This window comes from Paroedura picta, chromosome 3 (assembly GCF_049243985.1).
Source record: "Paroedura picta isolate Pp20150507F chromosome 3, Ppicta_v3.0, whole genome shotgun sequence".
In the NCBI taxonomy this organism is placed as follows: Eukaryota; Metazoa; Chordata; class Lepidosauria; order Squamata; family Gekkonidae; genus Paroedura; species Paroedura picta.
Window position 1 is genome coordinate 172,986,711 of NC_135371.1, and position 17,464 is coordinate 173,004,174.

At 54.8% G+C, this 17,464-nt stretch overlaps 1 protein-coding gene across 5 annotated transcripts in view; it reads left to right on the plus strand.

The window, feature by feature from the left end:
* Positions 1–17,464, plus strand: part of FLNA (filamin A) — a 99,530-nt gene that overhangs the window by 43,375 nt on the left and 38,691 nt on the right. For all 5 annotated transcript variants that reach the window (XM_077329674.1, XM_077329677.1, XM_077329675.1 and 2 more), the window contains exons 11-22: positions 1,139–1,265; positions 2,236–2,372; positions 3,310–3,503; positions 4,575–4,688; positions 4,824–4,967; positions 6,932–7,055; positions 8,166–8,326; positions 8,426–8,516; positions 10,591–10,760; positions 12,179–12,296; positions 14,591–14,853; positions 16,350–16,947. In XM_077329674.1, coding sequence (XP_077185789.1) covers positions 1,139–1,265; positions 2,236–2,372; positions 3,310–3,503; positions 4,575–4,688; positions 4,824–4,967; positions 6,932–7,055; positions 8,166–8,326; positions 8,426–8,516; positions 10,591–10,760; positions 12,179–12,296; positions 14,591–14,853; positions 16,350–16,947 — 2,241 coding nt within the window. The remainder of the gene's footprint in view (positions 1–1,138; positions 1,266–2,235; positions 2,373–3,309; positions 3,504–4,574; positions 4,689–4,823; positions 4,968–6,931; positions 7,056–8,165; positions 8,327–8,425; positions 8,517–10,590; positions 10,761–12,178; positions 12,297–14,590; positions 14,854–16,349; positions 16,948–17,464) is intronic.

A 17,464-nucleotide genomic window follows, 5' to 3' on the forward strand; every position in this document is an offset into this window, starting at 1 on the left:
GCTTGCTTCTGGGGAGGAAAGCTATGGCAAATCTAGACAGCATCCTAAAAAGCAGAGACATCACCCTGCCAACAAAAGTGCGTCTAGTCAAGGCTATGGTCTTCCCAGTTGCAATGTATGGCTGCGAGAGTTGGACCATAAGGAAGGCCGAGCGTCAAAGAATTGAGGCTTTTGAACTCTGGTGCTGGAGAAGACTCTTGCGAGTCCCTTGGACTGCAAGGCGAACAAACCGGTCAGTCCTGGAGGAGATCAGCCCTGACTGCTCCTTAGAAGGCCAGATCCTGAAGATGAAACTCAAATGCTTTGGCCACCTCATGAGAAGGAAGGACTTCCTGGAGAAGAGCCTAATGCTGGGAGCGATCGAGGGCAAAAGGAGAAGGGGACGACAGAGAATGAGGTGGCTGGATGGAGTCACTGAAGCAGTCAGTGCAAACTTAAATGGACTCCGGGGAATGGTAGAGGACAGGAAGGCCTGGAGGATCATTGTCCATGGGGTTGTGATGGGTCGGACACGACTTCACACCTAACAACAACAAGAGTTGGAAGGTCACATAGAGGCCATCTAGTCCAACCCCCTGCAGGATCAGCCTAAAGCATCCAGGATAAGTTATCTGTCCAGCCGCTGCTTGAAGACTGCCAGTGAGGGGGGGCTCACTACCTCCTGGGGCAGCCAATCCCACTGCTGAACTGTGCTGGCTGTGAGAAATGTTTTCCTGATATCTAGCCGGTGCCATTCTACATGTAGTTTAAATCCATTACTGTTCTCTGTTGCCCACAGGAACCTTTCCCTGCCCTCCTCCAAGTGACCACCTTTCACATGTTTAAAGACAGCCATCCTGTCCCCACTCCATGTCTTCTTCTCCAGGCTGAACATTCCCAAGTCCCCCAGCCTTTCCTCGTAGGGTTCAGTCCCCAGGCCCCGGATCAACCTTGTCGCTCTCCTCAGACCTCGGTCTCCTGTGAGGCAGGACGCAGGACTAGATGGACCCTTGGTCTGATCCAGCAGGGCTCTTCTGATGTTCTCATGAAGACCTTGGCCTCCAGAGGACCCTGGTTGGCCACTATGTGAGACAGGATGCTAGACTGGATGGGACCCCTGTTCTGACCCAGCAGGGCTCTTCTTCATCTCTCGTTGCAGAAGGTCTGGAAGAACGTGTGAAGCAGAAAGACCTTGGGGACGGGGTCTACGGCTTTGAGTACTATCCCACCGTCCCAGGCAACTATACGGTCACCATCACTTGGGGTGGGCAGCATATCCCTCGCAGGTAAGGCGCTGACGGTGTGCTTTATCCATTAAAACATTTGCAACCGCTTTTCCAAACAGGTCAAAGCAGCTTACAAGAATAGCGGAAACATCTTTCAGTTTGAAACCAAAAATAACATAGCCAGCCCCAAGTCCCTCTCCCCTTTAAAAGATACCTGCCATTTAAATTCCTTCCAAAGCCCGTGGTGAAAAGTAAGGCCTTGCAGCACCCCTGTAGATCTCCTAGGAAGGCCCCGCCCTTCAGCTCTTCAGAGATCCTATTCCACAGAGCCGGGGCCATGACAGGAAAGGCTCTGGCTCTGACTGAAGCCCGGTGGGCCACCCATAGAAGTGGGGTAGCCGGCAGATGACCATAGTTGACTCACAGAGATATTGGTATATTGTATCGGTATTGTTCTGTCCATTTTAATGGGGTTTTAATCAGGGGGGGGCGTTAACTGGATATCTGTAACCCGCCACGAACCTGCTTGGGAGTGGTGGGTAGCAAATATAATATATAATGATAATAATGATAATAATGATGATGATGATGATGTTGTTGTTGTCGTTATTGTCGTTATTGTCGTTATTGTCGTTATTGTCGTTATTGTTATTGGAAGGAGATTGCCTTTCCAACAGTCCTATAACATGGCTTGTGGCAATTGGTGACCTGGGAGATGCCTACGGTTGCCATCTCCTTTCCAGAAAATGCCTGGAGATTTGGGAGGTGGGATTTGGGGAGGGAAAGGACATCAATGGGGTCTATGTACCCTCCCAATTTTCTCCAGGGGAGAACTGATACCTGTTGCCTGGAGATGAGTTGCAATCCCAGGAGATCTCCAGCCCCTGCCAAGAGGTTGGCAACCCTAGAGACACCCGTGGCACGTTCTGTGGTGCATGAGGGGCTAGTCAGGGCTCTGTGCGAACTTGTGGTCTTTGTCACCAGACGAGATCCGGGTGGGTGAGTAACGTCTCACTAACTGTCCCCTCAGCCCGTTTGAGGTAAAAGTGGGAACAGAATGTACGAGCCAGAAGGTGCGGGCGTGGGGGCCTGGCCTGGAAGGAGGCGTCGTGGGCAAGTCGGCGGACTTCGTGGTGGAAGCCATTGGGGATGACGTCGGAACGCTAGGTAAGCCGGGAGATGCTCCCCAGGCCCGTCCCGTATTTGTACGTGGGCGTTTTGTGGCTGTAGGAGGCCGGACATAAATGAGAGTCTAATCCACCAGAGGCAAGACACCTCTCATTGCCAGTGCAAGGAGGCAACATCAGGCCATGGCTAATGGGCCCTGTTGTGGACTAGATGGACCCTGGTCTGATCCAGCAGGGCTCTCCTGAGGTTCTTATGAAGGCCTCGGCCTCTCTGCCCTGTGGCTGGCTCTCCAGAGGAACTGGTTGGCCCCTGTGTGAGATGGGAGGCTGGACTGGATGGACCCCTGGTCTGACCCAGCAGGGCTCTCGTGATGTCCTTATGAAGGCCTCGGCCTCTCTGCCCTGTTGCTGGCCCTCCAGAGGAACTGGTTGGCCCCTGTGTGAGATGGGAGGCTGGACTGGATGGACCTTCACTGGTCTGATCCAGCAGGGCTCTTCTGATGTTCTTATGAAGGCCCCAACCTCCTTATTCTGTTGTTGGCTGTCCAGAAGAACTGGTTGGCCACTGTGTGGGATAGGATGCTGGACTAGATGGACCCTCAGTGGTCTGATCCTTCTGATGTTCTTATGAAGGCCTTGGCCTCTATGACCTGTTGTTGCCTCTCCAGAGGAACTGGTTGGCCACTGTATGAGACAGGAGGTTTGACTACAGAAACTAGAGTCCCCCTTCCAAATCATCCTTTTTTCCCATGGGAACTGATCTCTGTAATCTGGAGACTCTTCCCCAGTCCCACCTGGAGGTTAGAATCCTTATGGTTATCTCTGAACTTTAATCTGGAGATGCACAGCAGGTGCTCTTGGGGGACTTCAGTAGGAATGTCAAGAAATTTGTTTGATTGCTGCAACCTGAGTCACCCTCTCAAGGCTGAAATTAGCTCCTGGTGTTGATGTGCCTGTTTACCCTTTCTGTGCCCCAGGCTTCTCCGTGGAAGGCCCCTCGCAGGCCAAAATCGAGTGCGACGACAAGGGCGACGGATCCTGCGACGTGCGCTACTGGCCCCAGGAGCCAGGGGAGTACGCAGTCCATGTGCTGTGCAACAACGAGGACATCAAGCTCAGCCCTTTCATGGCGGAGATCAAAGCGGCTCCGAGGGACTTCTTCCCAGAGAAGGTAAGCTGCAAATCACTGGGCCCGGAGGGAGCATTTGTGGTGGAAGAGCAGAGGAAAGGCTCTGGAAGACAATTATGTTGACAGCCGACTTCTGCAAAGGATGGGGCTGGCTCAGGGGCAGAGCCTCTGCTTGGCCTGCAGAAGGTCCCAGGTTCAATCCCTGGCATCTCCAGTTAGAAGGACCAGACAGGAGGGGATGGGGAAGACCTTGGCCTGAGACCCTGGCTCAGTGGCAGAGCCTCTGCTTGGCAGGCAGAAGGTCCCAGGTTCAATCCCCGGCATCTCCAGTTAAAGGACCAGGCAGGAGGGGATGGGAAAGACCTTGGCCTGAGACCCTGGCTCAGTGGCAGAGCCTCTGCTTGGCAGGCAGAAGGTCCCAGGTTCAATCCCCGGAATCTCCAGTGAAAAGGACCAGGCAGGAGGGGATGGGAAAGACCTTGGCCTGAGACCCTGGCTCAGTGGCAGAGCCTCTGCTTGGCAGGCAGAAGGTCCCAGGTTCAATCCCCGGCATCTCCAGTTAAAGGACCAGGCAGGAGGGGATGGGAAAGACCTTGGCCTGAGACCCTGGCTCAGTGGCAGAGCCTCTGCTTGGCAGGCAGAAGGTCCCAGGTTCAATCCCCGGAATCTCCAGTGAAAAGGACCAGGCAGGAGGGGATGGGAAAGACCTTGGCCTGAGACCCTGGCTCAGTGGCAGAGCCTCTGCTTGGCAGGCAGAAGGTCCCAGGTTCAATCCCCGGCATCTCCAGTTAAAGGACCAGGCAGGAGGGGATGGGAAAGACCTTGGCCTGAGACCCTGGCTCAGTGGCAGAGCCTCTGCTTGGCAGGCAGAAGGTCCCAGGTTCAATCCCTAGCATCTCCAGTTAGAAGGACCAGGCAGGAGGGGATGGGAAAGACCTTGGCCTGAGACCCTGGCTCAGGGGCAGAGCCTCTGCTTGGCAGGCAGAAGGTCCCAGGTTCAATCCCCGGCATCTCCAGTTAAAGGACCAGGCAGGAGGGGATGGGAAAGACCCTGGCTCAGTGTCTGCAGAGGGGGGGGGGGCGCCAGTAGCTCACCCGCTTTTCCTTGCTCAGGTGAAAGCCCACGGCCCAGGTCTGGAGAAGACAGGTGTGGCCGTCAACAAGCCGGCCGAGTTCACCGTTGATGCCAAGAACGGGGGCAAGGCACCTCTGAAGGTGCAGGTGCAGGTGAGAACTACTTCCCTCCCTCCTGGTCATCGGTCCTGTTCTGCTGGGGCAGCGGAGGGGAGGGCTCTTGAGAGGGTGAAGCTTGTGCGCCGGCCACCCTCGCTGACCTGCTTCCGTCTCGCCCTTTCCTCTCAGGATGCTGAAGGGTCCCCCGTGGACGTCTCCGTGAAGGATAACGGCAACGGAACATACAGCTGTTCCTACCTGCCCAAGAAGCCAGTGAAGCACACGGCCATGGTTGCCTGGGGAGGAGTCAACATCCCCAACAGCCCCTACAGGGTCGGTGTTTTTAGGAACGAAAAGGTCTGGAGGGAGGGTGGTATCCTAGCAGTGTCAGACCGTCATGTCAGAGGGCCGGGTTCCAATCCCTGCCCTGAAAACTTGATCAGGGTGGGTTTAGGCCAGACACACAGACTCGACCGAACCTCCGTTGCAGGGTTGTTGTGAGGACAAAATGGTGCCAAGTGGCTACGGGCCCCCATTGAAGGAAAAAGGAAGGGGGGGGCTGAATGCTGCTAACCAAAATAAATAAAATCGTCAAAAGCTGCTGGGTCTTTAAAAGGATAGGCTTTGAGGGGGGTGGAATCCGAAGCAGAGGTGCTGTATATGTGGTCGAGATGTCTCCTTCTGGCAAGTTGATAACCTGTAGTGAGGAAGTCTTCATCCCTTGTGTGGCATGACATGGCTCAGTGGCAGAGCCTCTGCTTGGCACGCGGAAGGTCCCAGGTTCAATCCCCAGCATCTCCAGTTAGAAGGACCAGGCAGGAGGGGATGGGAAAGACCTTGGCCTGAGACCCTGGCTCAGTGGCAGAGCCTCTGCTTGGCAGGCAGAAGGCCCCAGGTTCAATCCCCGGCATCTCCAGTTAGAAGGACCAGGCAGGAGGGGATGGGAAAGACCTTGGCCTGAGACCCTGGCTCAGTGGCAGAGCCTCTGCTTGGCAGGCAGAAGGCCCCAGGTTCAATCCCCGGCATCTCCAGTTAGAAGGACCAGGCAGGAGGGGATGGGAAAGACCTTGGCCTGAGACCCTGGCTCAGTGGCAGAGCCTCTGCTTGGCAGGCAGAAGGTCCCAGGTTCAATCCCCGGCATCTCCAGTTAAAAGGACCAGGCAGGAGGGGATGGGAAAGACCTTGGCCTGAGACCCTGGCTCAGTGGCAGAGCCTCTGCTTGGCAGGCAGAAGGCCCCAGGTTCAATCCCCGGCATCTCCAGTTAGAAGGACCAGGCAGGAGGGGATGGGAAAGACCTTGGCCTGAGACCCTGGCTCAGTGGCAGAGCCTCTGCTTGGCAGGCAGAAGGTCCCAGGTTCAATCCCCGGCATCTCCAGTTGAAAGGACCAGGCAGGAGGGGATGGGGAAGACCTTGGCCTGAGACCCTGGCTCAGTGGCAGAGCCTCTGCTTGGCAGGCAGAAGGTCCCAGGTTCAATCCCCAGCATCTCCAGTTAGAAGGACCAGGCAGGAGGGGATGGGAAAGACCTTGGCCTGAGACCCTGGCTCAGTGGCAGAGCCTCTGCTTGGCAGGCAGAAGGTCCCAGGTTCAATCCCCGGCATCTCCAGTTGAAAGGACCAGGCAGGAGGGGATGGGGAAGACCTTGGCCTGAGACCCTGGCTCAGTGGCAGAGCCTCTGCTTGGCAGGCAGAAGGTCCCAGGTTCAATCCCCAGCATCTCCAGTTAGAAGGACCAGGCAGGAGGGGATGGGAAAGACCTTGGCCTGAGACCCTGGCTCAGTGGCAGAGCCTCTGCTTGGCAGGCAGAAGGTCCCAGGTTCAATCCCCGGCATCTCCAGTTGAAAGGACCAGGAAGGAGGGGATGGGAAAGACCTTGACCTGAGATCCTGGCTCAGTGGCAGGTCCTCTGCTTGGCAGGCAGAAGGTCCCAGGTTCAATCCCCGGCATCTCCAGTTAAAAGGACTCAGGCGGGAGGGGATGAGAAAGACCTTGGCCTGAGACCATGGAGAGCCACTTCCCGTCTGAGTAGCCTGTGCCAGACTAGCTGGGAGTGATAATCTCCTGTATAGGGTAGATTCAGGTGCCTCATGACACTGTGATGCTCCTGGCTCACCTTCCTTCCCTTGGAAGACCTGCCCTCCAGTAGGAAAGCTTGGAAGTCTCGTTAAGGTCTCGGAGACCAAAGTCTAGGGAAATACCCAGCAGTTCTCTCCCCTTTCACCATGGAAGCCCCCGGGCTGTGAACTCTGTTCTTGAGGAGCCCACCCCTGAGACAGCCTCCCTCCTGTCCCTTTCCAGGTCAACATCGGGGCTGGCAGCCACCCAAACAAGGTGAAGGTGTATGGGCCTGGAGTGGCCAAGACTGGCTTGAAGGCGCACGAGCCGACTTACTTCACGGTAGACTGCACGGAGGCTGGGCAGGGTGAGTCCGAAGGCCCTTCGCTTTTCTTGCCCTCCCACAAGATGGATTTGTCCTGTTAAGAACAGCCTCTTCTGTCCTGCTTGGCTAATGGAGCAAAGCCATTTGTATGCTGGTATCTCCTGTCGGTTTCTCTGTTCAGGTTTGAGATTAACCTTTAGATTTTCCTGCAGTCCAGTCCCACGGGTGCCTTTCTTCTAACACGGGAAGGCCCAGGCTGGTTTATCCGACCTTCCGTGCCTCTGTCCCAACTCTCTGCCAAATTGTTGTTTGGCACAATGTGATTTTTTTACTTTATGCTGTTGTCTCTTGTGGGAGGGACCCTGGCTCAGTGGCAGAGCCTCGGCTTGGCAGGCAGAAGGTCCCAGGTTCAATCCCCACCATCTCCAGTCAAAAGGACCAGGCAGGAGGGGATGGGAGAGACCTTGGCCTGAGACCCTGGCTCAGTGGCAGGGCCTCTGTTAGGCAGGCAGAAGGTCCCAGGTTCAATCCCCGGCATCTCCAGAGAAAAGGACCAGGCAGGAGGGAATGGGAAAGACCTTGGCCTGAGACCCTGGCTCAGTGGCAGAGCCTCTGCTTGGCAGGCAGAAGGTCCCAGGTTCAATCCCCGGCATCTCCAGTTAGAAGGACCAGGCAGGAGGGGATGGGAAAGACCTTGGCCTGAGACCCTGGCTCAGTGGCAGAGCCTCTGCTTGGCAGGCAGAAGGTCCCAGGTTCAATCCCCGGCATCTCCAGTTAGAAGGACCAGGCAGGAGGGGATGGGAAAGACCTTGGCCTGAGACCCAGGCTCAGTGGCAGAGCCTCTGCTTGGCAGGCAGAAGGTCCCAGGTTCAACCCCCAGTTCAAAAGGACCAGGCAAGAGGTGAAAGGAAAAACCTCAGCCTGAGACCCTAGAGAGCGGTTGCCTCTCTGTCTGTGGTGGTCCGAGGAGCTGATTCAGTATAAAGCAGCTTCATTCCTTCCCGGAGCGTAGGATCCGCCAAGTGCCTGGCATCCAAAATTAAGTGGCAGCGGCCCGGTGATCTCCCAAAACGGGCTTCCTTGCTGCCAGGAAACCAGTCCAAGCTCCTCTTCTCTCCCGGTCCTGATCCTGGACTCTCTCTCCTGCCAAAGGTGACGTGAGCATCGGCATCAAGTGTGCTCCCGGAGTGGTGGGACCGGCGGAGGCGGACATCGACTTCGACATCATCCGCAACGACAACGACACCTTCACGGTCAAGTACACACCCCGCGGTGCTGGCAGCTACACCATCATGGTGCTTTTCGCCAACCAGGTGAGAGCTCACGCACTGCAGGGTCGGCGGGGGGGGTGTGCATCCCAAGGGCACTGGTCAGATTACAGCCCCTCCCTTCTCTTTTGCTTCCCCCCGCAGACCACCCCCACCAGCCCCATCCGGATCAAAGTGGACCCTTCCCACGACGCCAGCAAGGTCAAGGCGGAGGGGCCCGGACTCAACCGGAGTGGTGAGTCGGGGGGCCAGGCGGGGAGGTGGGGCCAGGGGTCCGTGGGTCTGCGAGAGCTATGGGCTACCTCAGGAGTAAGCAAAGTTCCATGTTCCAACAAGAGGGCTTCTGTAGAAGGGGGTTAAGCCAGACCCCGCCAGTCCCCAGTGCAAGAGTGCAGAGAAGCAAACATTTAATTATGTGTCTGTGTGAAGGGGAATATAACAGTGGGGGTTATACTACTGTGAGCCCCCCCTCCCCATCCCATGCAATAGACCTGCCTTCTTCTTGATGGCCCTGGAAGAGTTCCCTGAATGGGTGGGAGTGAGTTACTTTTTAAATATTTTTTTTAATTTGTTAAACATTCATTAGGTGAGATGACCCTATAGAGCCTCTTGTGGCGCAGAGTGGTAAGGCAGCAGACATGCAGTCTGAAAGCTCTGCCCATGAGGCTGGGAGTTCGATCCCAGCAGCCGGCTCAAGGTCGACTCAGCCTTCCATCCTTCCGAGGTTGGTCAAATGAGCACCCAGCTTGCTGGGGGGTAAACGGTAATGACTGGGGAAGGCACTGGCAAACCACCCCGTATTGAGTCTGCCATGAAAACGCTGGAGGGCATCACCCCGAGGGTCAGACATGACCCGGTGCTTGCACAGGGGATACCTTTACCTTTTATGACCCTATATGGTCATGTTAACCCACCCAGCCCTCCCAAAACGGCCAGTGATGGGCCTGGAGGGGCGTGGGAAGGGGAGGGGCTTCCCAACCCTATTCTGCAGGATCTCGCCCCTTCTGGGGTTTCTCACAGCCTGGAGGGTGTTTCAGGGGTTTCTCAAGGGTAAAGGAAGCTGAGAAAGACAAAGCTTTGCAGGCAGGATCAGTAATTTTTTGATGTTTTGCATGTTAATTTCAAGCTCATTAGATTTCTGGGTTTGCGTCTTAGGATTCTGATGCCGCACTTTTGTTTGTGTTGCGACCCCACCCTGAGCCTGCTGAGAGGGAGCCGAATGAGAGCTCCCAAATAAGTAATAAATCTCAGTCCAAGGAGTTTAGGAATCTTAATCATGTGAAACTTCAGAACAGTCCCGAACGAGCCGCATAGGAAATAAGAACAGCTAGGTGAAAGGTGGGCTCTTGCAGACGTGGGCCGCAGTTCAAACGGGCTTTCTGTAGCCCTTCAGCAGATTCAGCGGTGTGAAATCCAAGTTCACCTAGCTTTTCTCAATCCCGCAGGCCAGATATAATTCTCTCTCCCCCCCAAGAAGTCAGGAATCCTCTTGAACAGGGGTAGTCAACCTGTGGTCCTCCAGATGTCCATGAACTACAATTCCCATGAGCCCTTGCCAGCAAACGCTGGCAGGGGCTCATGGGAATTGTAGTCCATGGACCTCTGGAGAGCCCCGGGTTGGCCAACCCTGACCTGCACCCATCGAAACACCCTCTATTGTTGGCATGCTTGTGTGTTAGCTTAAGTCAGGGCTCCTCAAGGGGGCACCCATGAACACCACGCCTACATTCCAGTGCTTCCTTTGGGGCTGCAAAGCATTTCAGGAAGTGGGTGGGGCCACTGTTAACGCAGGGCTCGTTAATTGGCTGTCCTCGTTCAAATGCAAGGTGCTGGTTTGTGTGTGTGTGGGGGGGCAAGAATTGGCTTCAACGCTATAGCATACTTTGTCTTAGCAGAATAAAATGAATCCTGGCCAGATTCTATCCAGCTTTGCCGATTCTGTTCCTGTTCCTTTTGCGGGATCTGCAGATAGGGGAAAAGGTCGCCTAGGAAGCTTCCAAAGTGTCTCGGGAATAAAATTAAAGTGGGAAAGCTGGCTTTAAATACACTTTTTTTTCGCATTCACATTGAGCTGGCAGCTTGGGGGCAAGTTCTCCATCAAAATCTTTCTACAGTTCATTGGTGCTTGTTGTTTCACTTCATTAATTATTGTTAAATCTAAGTTATCTGTATTGTTCCTGTTCTGTTTTATGAGAACCGCCCTGAGCCTTCGGGGAGGGCGGTATACAAATATAATTAAGAAATAGATAAAAACCTGGGCCCGTCGGCTCGCCCCGGATTGCTCTAACGCTCTGTGGGCTTTCCAACAGGAGTAGAAATCGGCAAACCGACCTACTTCACGGTCAACACTAAAGCAGCCGGAAAAGCCAAGCTGGACGTCCAGTTCACCGGGCCGGCAAAGGGCGAGGCTGTCCGTGACTCCGAAATCATCGATCACCACGACAACACCTATACCGTCAAATATACCCCCATACAGCAGGTAAGTCAAGATTGGGGAGACCAAGTGGGCGGGCAGCTAACTGTCAATCATAGCCGAAATATTGCCCTGTCCTTCGCTTCGTCTGGAGAAGCAGCCTAGGTAGAAACCAACTTTCCAATGAGTATAAAAAAGAATGCTAAAATCTCAGGATTCCTTGTTCTAGGACAGAGGTGGCCGAACTGTGGTTCTCCAGATGTGCGTGCACCTGCTGGCAGGGGATCATGGGAATTGTAGTCCACGGACATTTGGAGAACCGCAGTTTGGCCACCCTTGTCCAAGGAGAAGTGGTTTTCCAAGGGAAAACTGGAGTCCTGGAGGGAAATACAGATGCAGCTGCCTCCTACTGACCCTTGTAGAATAGTACAGATGCACTGGGAAACCAATATGGCAATTAAAAATATCTAAATTGGACATATAGAGTTGTCTCTCTTCAGTTTCAGTAATTCTTTTATTCTTATTTCACACAAGTCCCGACGCTGCCTGGTCTTGTTTAGCTGGAGATGCCGGGGTTTGAACCGGGGACCTTCTGCATGCCAAGCAGAGACTCTACCCCTGAGCCACAGCCACTCCCAGGGACCTGGTGAACAGAGAGGCATTGGGTTGTATGGAGTCCCCCATATCCACTGTGATCTGGTGGCGTCTGTTCCTAAGCTAGACCAAATTGAGGTGGTTCATGGTGAGACAATAGGCCTAAAGCCTGCTGAGTAAACTTAGAACATAAGAACATAACAAGCCCTGTTGGGTCAGACCAGGGGTCCATCTAGCCCAGCAGCCTGCCTCACACAGGGGCCAGCCAGTTCTTCTAGAGCAGGGGTAGTCAAACTGTGGCCCTCCAGATGTCCATAGACTACAATTCCCATGAGCTGGCATTCGCTGGCAGGGTCTCATGGGAATTGCAGTCCATGGGTATCTGGAGGGCTGCAGTTTAACTACCCCTGTTCTAGAGGGCCAACAATAGGGCAGATAGGCTGAGGCCTTCATGAGAACATCAGAAGTGCCCTGCTGGATCAGACCAGTGAAGGTCAACAACAGGGCAGAGAGGCTGAGACCTTCATAAGAACATCGGTCTTCCTAGATCAGGCCAGGGGTCCATCTAGTCCTGCATCCTGCCTCACACAATGGCCAGCTGGTTCCCCTGAATGACCAACAACAGAGCAGGGAGGCCAAGTCCTTCCGCTGACTTTCCCTCCTTGCTCTGGGTTTTAGAAGATTAGTGCCTCTGAAAGTTCCTCTCAGTCGCCATGGCTAGTAGCAATTGCTAAACACCCTCCATGAATCTATCGACTCTCCTTTTCAAGTGGTCTATGCTTGTGACCCTCTGGCTGCTGGTTCCACGTGAACTCATTCCTCAACCCAACTCATTAAGGTGTTGGGTTAGACCGCTAGTTATGGGTGACAGCATTTCTCCTCTCTTTCAGGGTAACATCGGTGTGAACGTCACCTACGGCGGAGACCACATCCCCAAGAGCCCTTTCAATGTGGGCGTGGCGCCCACCCTGGACCTCAGCAAGATCAAGATTTCTGGACTGGACGACAGTACGTATCCCGCTGGCTGAGCTCGGGGCGTGGCTCCCCTCTTGTATTTGCTTTGTGTACTTGATGGGCCTCATTCTCTTCCATCCGTTTGGCGCTTAGATGGGAAACCTCCGAGGAAGAACAGGGTTGCTACACAGAGGCAGGCCATGGCAAACCTCCTCTGTGTCTCTTGCCTTCACCTGGATAGCTCAATGTGGTCATCTCAGAAGCTGAGCAAGGCCAGACCTTGTCATTACTTAGATGGGAGACCAGCAAGGAAGAAGAAGAGTTGGTTCTTATATGCCACTTTTCTCTACCTGAAGGAGGCTCAAAGCGGCTTCCCGTCGCCTTCCCTTTCCTCTCCCCACAACGGACACCCTGTGAAGGAGGGGAGGCTGAGAGAGCCCTGAGATTACTGAAGAAGAAGAAGAGTTGGTTCTTATATGCCGCTTTTCTCTACCCGAAGGAGTCTCAAAGCGGCTTCCCATCGCCTTCCCTTTCCTCTCCCCACAACAGACCCCCTGTGAGGGAGGGGAGGCTGAGAGAGCCCTGAGATTACTGAACAAGAAGAAGAAGTTGGTTCTTATATGCCGCTTTTCTCTACCCGAAGGAGTCTCAAAGCGGCTTCCAGTCGCCTTCCCTTCCCTCTCCCCACAACAGACACCCTGTGAGGGAGGGGAGGCTGAGAGAGCCCTGAGATTACTGAAGAAGAAGAAGAGTTGGTTCTTATATGCCGCTTTTCCCTACCCGAAGGAGGCTCAAAGCGGCTTACAGTCGCCTTCCCTTTCCTCTCCCCACAACAGACACCCTGTGAGGGAGGGGAGGCTGAGAGAGCCCTGAGATTCTCTTCCAAGTTTGCGATTCCGATTCGGATGGAAGAGCTTTGACAAGCCGTTTCCACCTGCCCACGCGCTCATAAAAGGAGTTATTCTGAGTGGAATAAGTCTGAGCAAGCCAGGGAAGATATTATCTTGTTCATACGAACGCTTTGCTTTTCTGGTTTTGAGACGGAGGATATGCCTCTGGGCGCCGACCGAGAGCCAGAGCAGCTTCCCCACCTTTTGTGTTCACGGCCACCAGGCCTTTCGGGCCCTTCCTGAGTCCCGCGAGAGAAAACCGTCTTGTCGGAACAAATTTCTCCGTCCTCAAAGGCTTCCTGGCCGGCAGTTCCCAAGTGTAACTTTTCCTGAAGACGGGCCAGAGTGTGATTCTTGGAAACGCTTCAAGCCTGTTTTGTTTTCCAGGAAAGATTAGTCATGCCAGTGTCCTTCCCTTTCCCTCCGTTTGACCTCTGCCACAAAAGTTCCTCCATTTTCTCAAGGCTTTGGGCCCAGAGAGGCCTCAAAACGCCCCTTCGCCTCTGCACACTTTGTGGCCCTTTTAGGACTCCGTGGTCCTTGGTTGACTTGAAGGGTTTTTCGATACAGGGATGGGCTTGATGCTTGTGGGTGGGATTTCTTGTCTGTGGCCGACGCTGAGAGCTTGGGTCACCTCCTGAATGAACTCCTGTATGCATGTATTCACTGAAAGGTGAACTCAGTGGTGGAAGATTGAACAGAAACAATGTAAAATGGAATTTTAACCAATAGGTTTATCATACAGGGCACTGATAATAATATAAATTGAAAAATAGGCCTTGAATTTAGCCTTTAAATTGAAAATCACTGCAAGAAGTAGGTCCTCGGTGTGCAGTGTGTGATAATACATACATTGGCATGTACGTGGGTATTTGGGACCACTGGTTTTATACCCCGCTTTTCTCTTCCCAAGAAGGAGTTTCAAAGCAGCTTACAATTGCCTTCCCTTCCTCTCCCCACCACAGACACCCTGTGAGGTCGGTGGGGCTGAGGGAGCTCTGAGAAAAATGCTCTGTGAGAACACCTACCTCACAATATGTCTGTTGTGAGGAAAGGAAGGGCAGGTGACTTGTAAGCCGCTTTAGACATTCCTTGGAGTCGTGAAAAGCGGGGTACAAATCTTCACAAAAGTTCCTACCGTGCTACGAATTGTGTTACTCTTTAAGGTACTGGAGTGTATACGTGCATCAGGGGTTTCCTCACAAGGTGGCCCATGCTCTCAAGAGTTTCCCTCAGGCCAAGAAGTTCCACGTATGAGAACGGAGCCCAGCCCCATATCAAAAACTCTTAAAGCTGCCCAAGAACCATCAACTTGGACGTCCTCCTGTGTGTGAGATCTTCTCGATCCGGGGCTACCTCAGCCGGTGGCTTTCAGCCTGAGGGCGAAATTCGAGGGCCGTGGTTCTTCAATCCGTATTTTGGGCATGCCCTCTGATGCGAACCTGCCGTCTCTTGCAGAGGTGGAAGTGGGCAAAGACCAGGAGTTCACGGTCAAATCAAAGGGGGCCGGCGGTCAAGGCAAAGTGGCAGCCAAAATCACGGGCCCCTCCAGCAAGCCCGTGCCGTGCAAGGTGGAGCCGGGCCTCAGCCCCGACAACAGCTCGGTGAAGTTCATTCCTCGGGAAGAAGGACCCTACGAGGTGGACGTGACCTACGACGGGGTGCCTGTTCCGGGCAGCCCCTTCCCGGTGGAAGCTGTGCCACCCACCAACCCATCCAAGGTAGGCTCATGAGGGGCGGGGGACGGCGATTCACTGGCCGCTACAGGGAACCGGGGGACCCCAACCATTGTGAGCATGTGGGCTCATTCGGGTCTCTTGACGCAGTACAGTGGGCGTGGCTGCAAAATGGCGGCCACAAGAGACCCTGAGATGGCTGGTTGCCACTTGCCTTTGGTCGCACAGCCAAGATCTTGGTGCTTTGTGGAGCTGTATCCGTGGCAGTGGGTTTTTCTAAACCAGGGGTAGTCAAACTGCGGCCCTCCAGATGTCCATGGACTACAATTTCCAGAAGCCCCTGCCAGCATTCGCTGGCAGGGGCTTCTGGGAATTGTAGTCCCTGGACATCTGGAGGGCCGCAGTTTGGCTACCCCTGTTCTAAACAAATCTGCATTGCCAATCCAAATCTTCAGAGGCCACTTTAAGACCCTTGCTAGGGAAGAGCCTCAACTGGCCCCTCCTGTTTTCTAAAAACAGGCAGTATCAGCAGACATTGTGACGCCCCCGGGCACCCAGTTGGGGGACCCATGACCTAGTAGATCTCGGTTGAAGAGAGCAGTCTAACCCCAATGTCCCAGTCTACCCCACAGTATTAGAGCCCTGCCCTGGAGGGCTTATGCCTTTTTGAATTAGGACCTGGGAGAAAAAAATACATCCGGACAAATGTTGTCCAGCTAAGCTAGGTTCAAAGGCCATCTTGATGTAGGAGCGCTAGTCCAGGACTAGGAGATCTGGGAGACTCAAGTTCAGATCCTACTTCAGCTATTTTTCAGAAGGTAGCTGTATTCGTCCAGAGGGGGACAGCTAGATTCAGCTTGGCCTGAGACCCTGGCTCAGTGGCAGAGCCCCTGCTTGGCAGGCAGAAGGTCCCAGGTTCAATCCCCGGCATCTCCAGTTAGAAGGACCAGGCAGGAGGGGATGGGAAAGACCTTGGCCTGAGACCCTGGCTCAGGGGCAGAGCCTCTGCTGGGCAGGCAGAAGGTCCCAGGTTCAATCCCCGGCATCTCCAGTTAAAGGACCAGGCAGGAGGGGATGGGAAATACCTTGGCCTGAGACCCTGGCTCAGTGGCAGAGCCTCTGCTTGGCAGAAGGTCCCAGGTTCAATCCCCGGCATCTCCAGTTAAAGGACCAGGCCAGGAGGGGATCATAGAATCATAGAATCATAGAATCAAAGAGTTGGAAGGGGCCATACAGGCCATCTAGTCCAACCCCCGGCTCAATGCAGGATCAGCCCTAAGGGATGGGAAAGACCTTGGCCTGAGACCCTGGCTCAGTGGCAGAGCCTCTGCTGGGCAGGCAGAAGGTCCCAGGTTCAATCCCCAGAAGCATCTCCAGTGAAAAGGACCAGGCAGGAGGGAATGAGAAAGACCTGAGACCCTGGAGAGCCAGACTACATTGACTTCGATGCACCTGGGTTCTGATCCCGCACACGGCAGCTTCCTGTGCTTGTGTGTGTTTCTCCCGGCCTCCCAACATGACGCCCCCTCTTCTCTCCCCAGGTGAAGGCCTACGGCCCAGGCCTGAAGGGCGGCTCGGCCGGCTCCCCGGCTCCCTTCACCATCGACACCAAGGGGGCCGGCAACGGCGGTTTGGGCCTGACGGTGGAAGGCCCCTGCGAGGCCAAGATCGAGTGCCTGGACAACGGCGACGGGACCTGCTCCGTGTCCTACCTGCCCACCGAGCCCGGGGAGTACAACATCAACATCCTCTTTGCCGACACCCATGTGCCCGGCTCGCCCTTCAAGGCCCAGGTGGGGCCCGGCTTCGATCCCTCCAAAGTGAAGTGTTCCGGGCCCGGGCTGGAGCACGCCACGGTGGGGCAGGCGGGGGAGTTCAGCGTGGACTGCTCCAGTGCCGGCAGCGCCGAGCTGACCATCGAGATCATCTCTGAGAGCGGCACGCAGGCCGAGGTCCACGTCCGGGACAACGGGGACGGCACGTACACCATCACGTACATCCCGCTCTGCCCCGGGATCTACACCATCACCATCAAGTACGGAGGGCAGCCGGTGCCCAACTTCCCCTGCAAGCTCAACGTGGAAGCCCCCGTGGACACCTCCGGCGTGAAGGTTTACGGCCCGGGAGTGGAAGGGAAAGGTGAGTGAGGACGGGGGAGCAGGTGGTTGGGGAGGGGCAAAGGTCTGCGGCTGGGGCCCGACGTGGCGCGTTGGGAGAGCCGCTGGAGAGATTAAATGGGGAGGGGTTTTAAAAGCTGTGGAGGGTACGTCTTTGGGGGAGCAAGTCGCTGCCAGAGGATGCGGGGATGGCCACGGGAATATATAGAGTGCTGAAAAAGCTTGGCGTAGTGGCTAGAAGCAGCAGGTTCTAATCTGGGGAGCCGGGATCGATTCCTCGCTCCTCCACGTGCAGCCATCTGGATGACCTTGGGTCAGTCGTAGCCCTGATAGTGCTGTTATGACCGAGCAGGCATCTCAGGGCTCTCTCAGCCTCAGCTCCCTCACAGGGTGTCTGTTGTGGGGAGAGGAAAGGGAAGGAGACTGTAAGCCACTTGTTTAGAGAAAAGTGGCATATAAGTACCAACTCTTCTTCTTCAGTGATATCAGGGCTCTCTCAGCCTCCCCTCCCTCACAGGGTGTCTGTTGTGGGGAGAGGA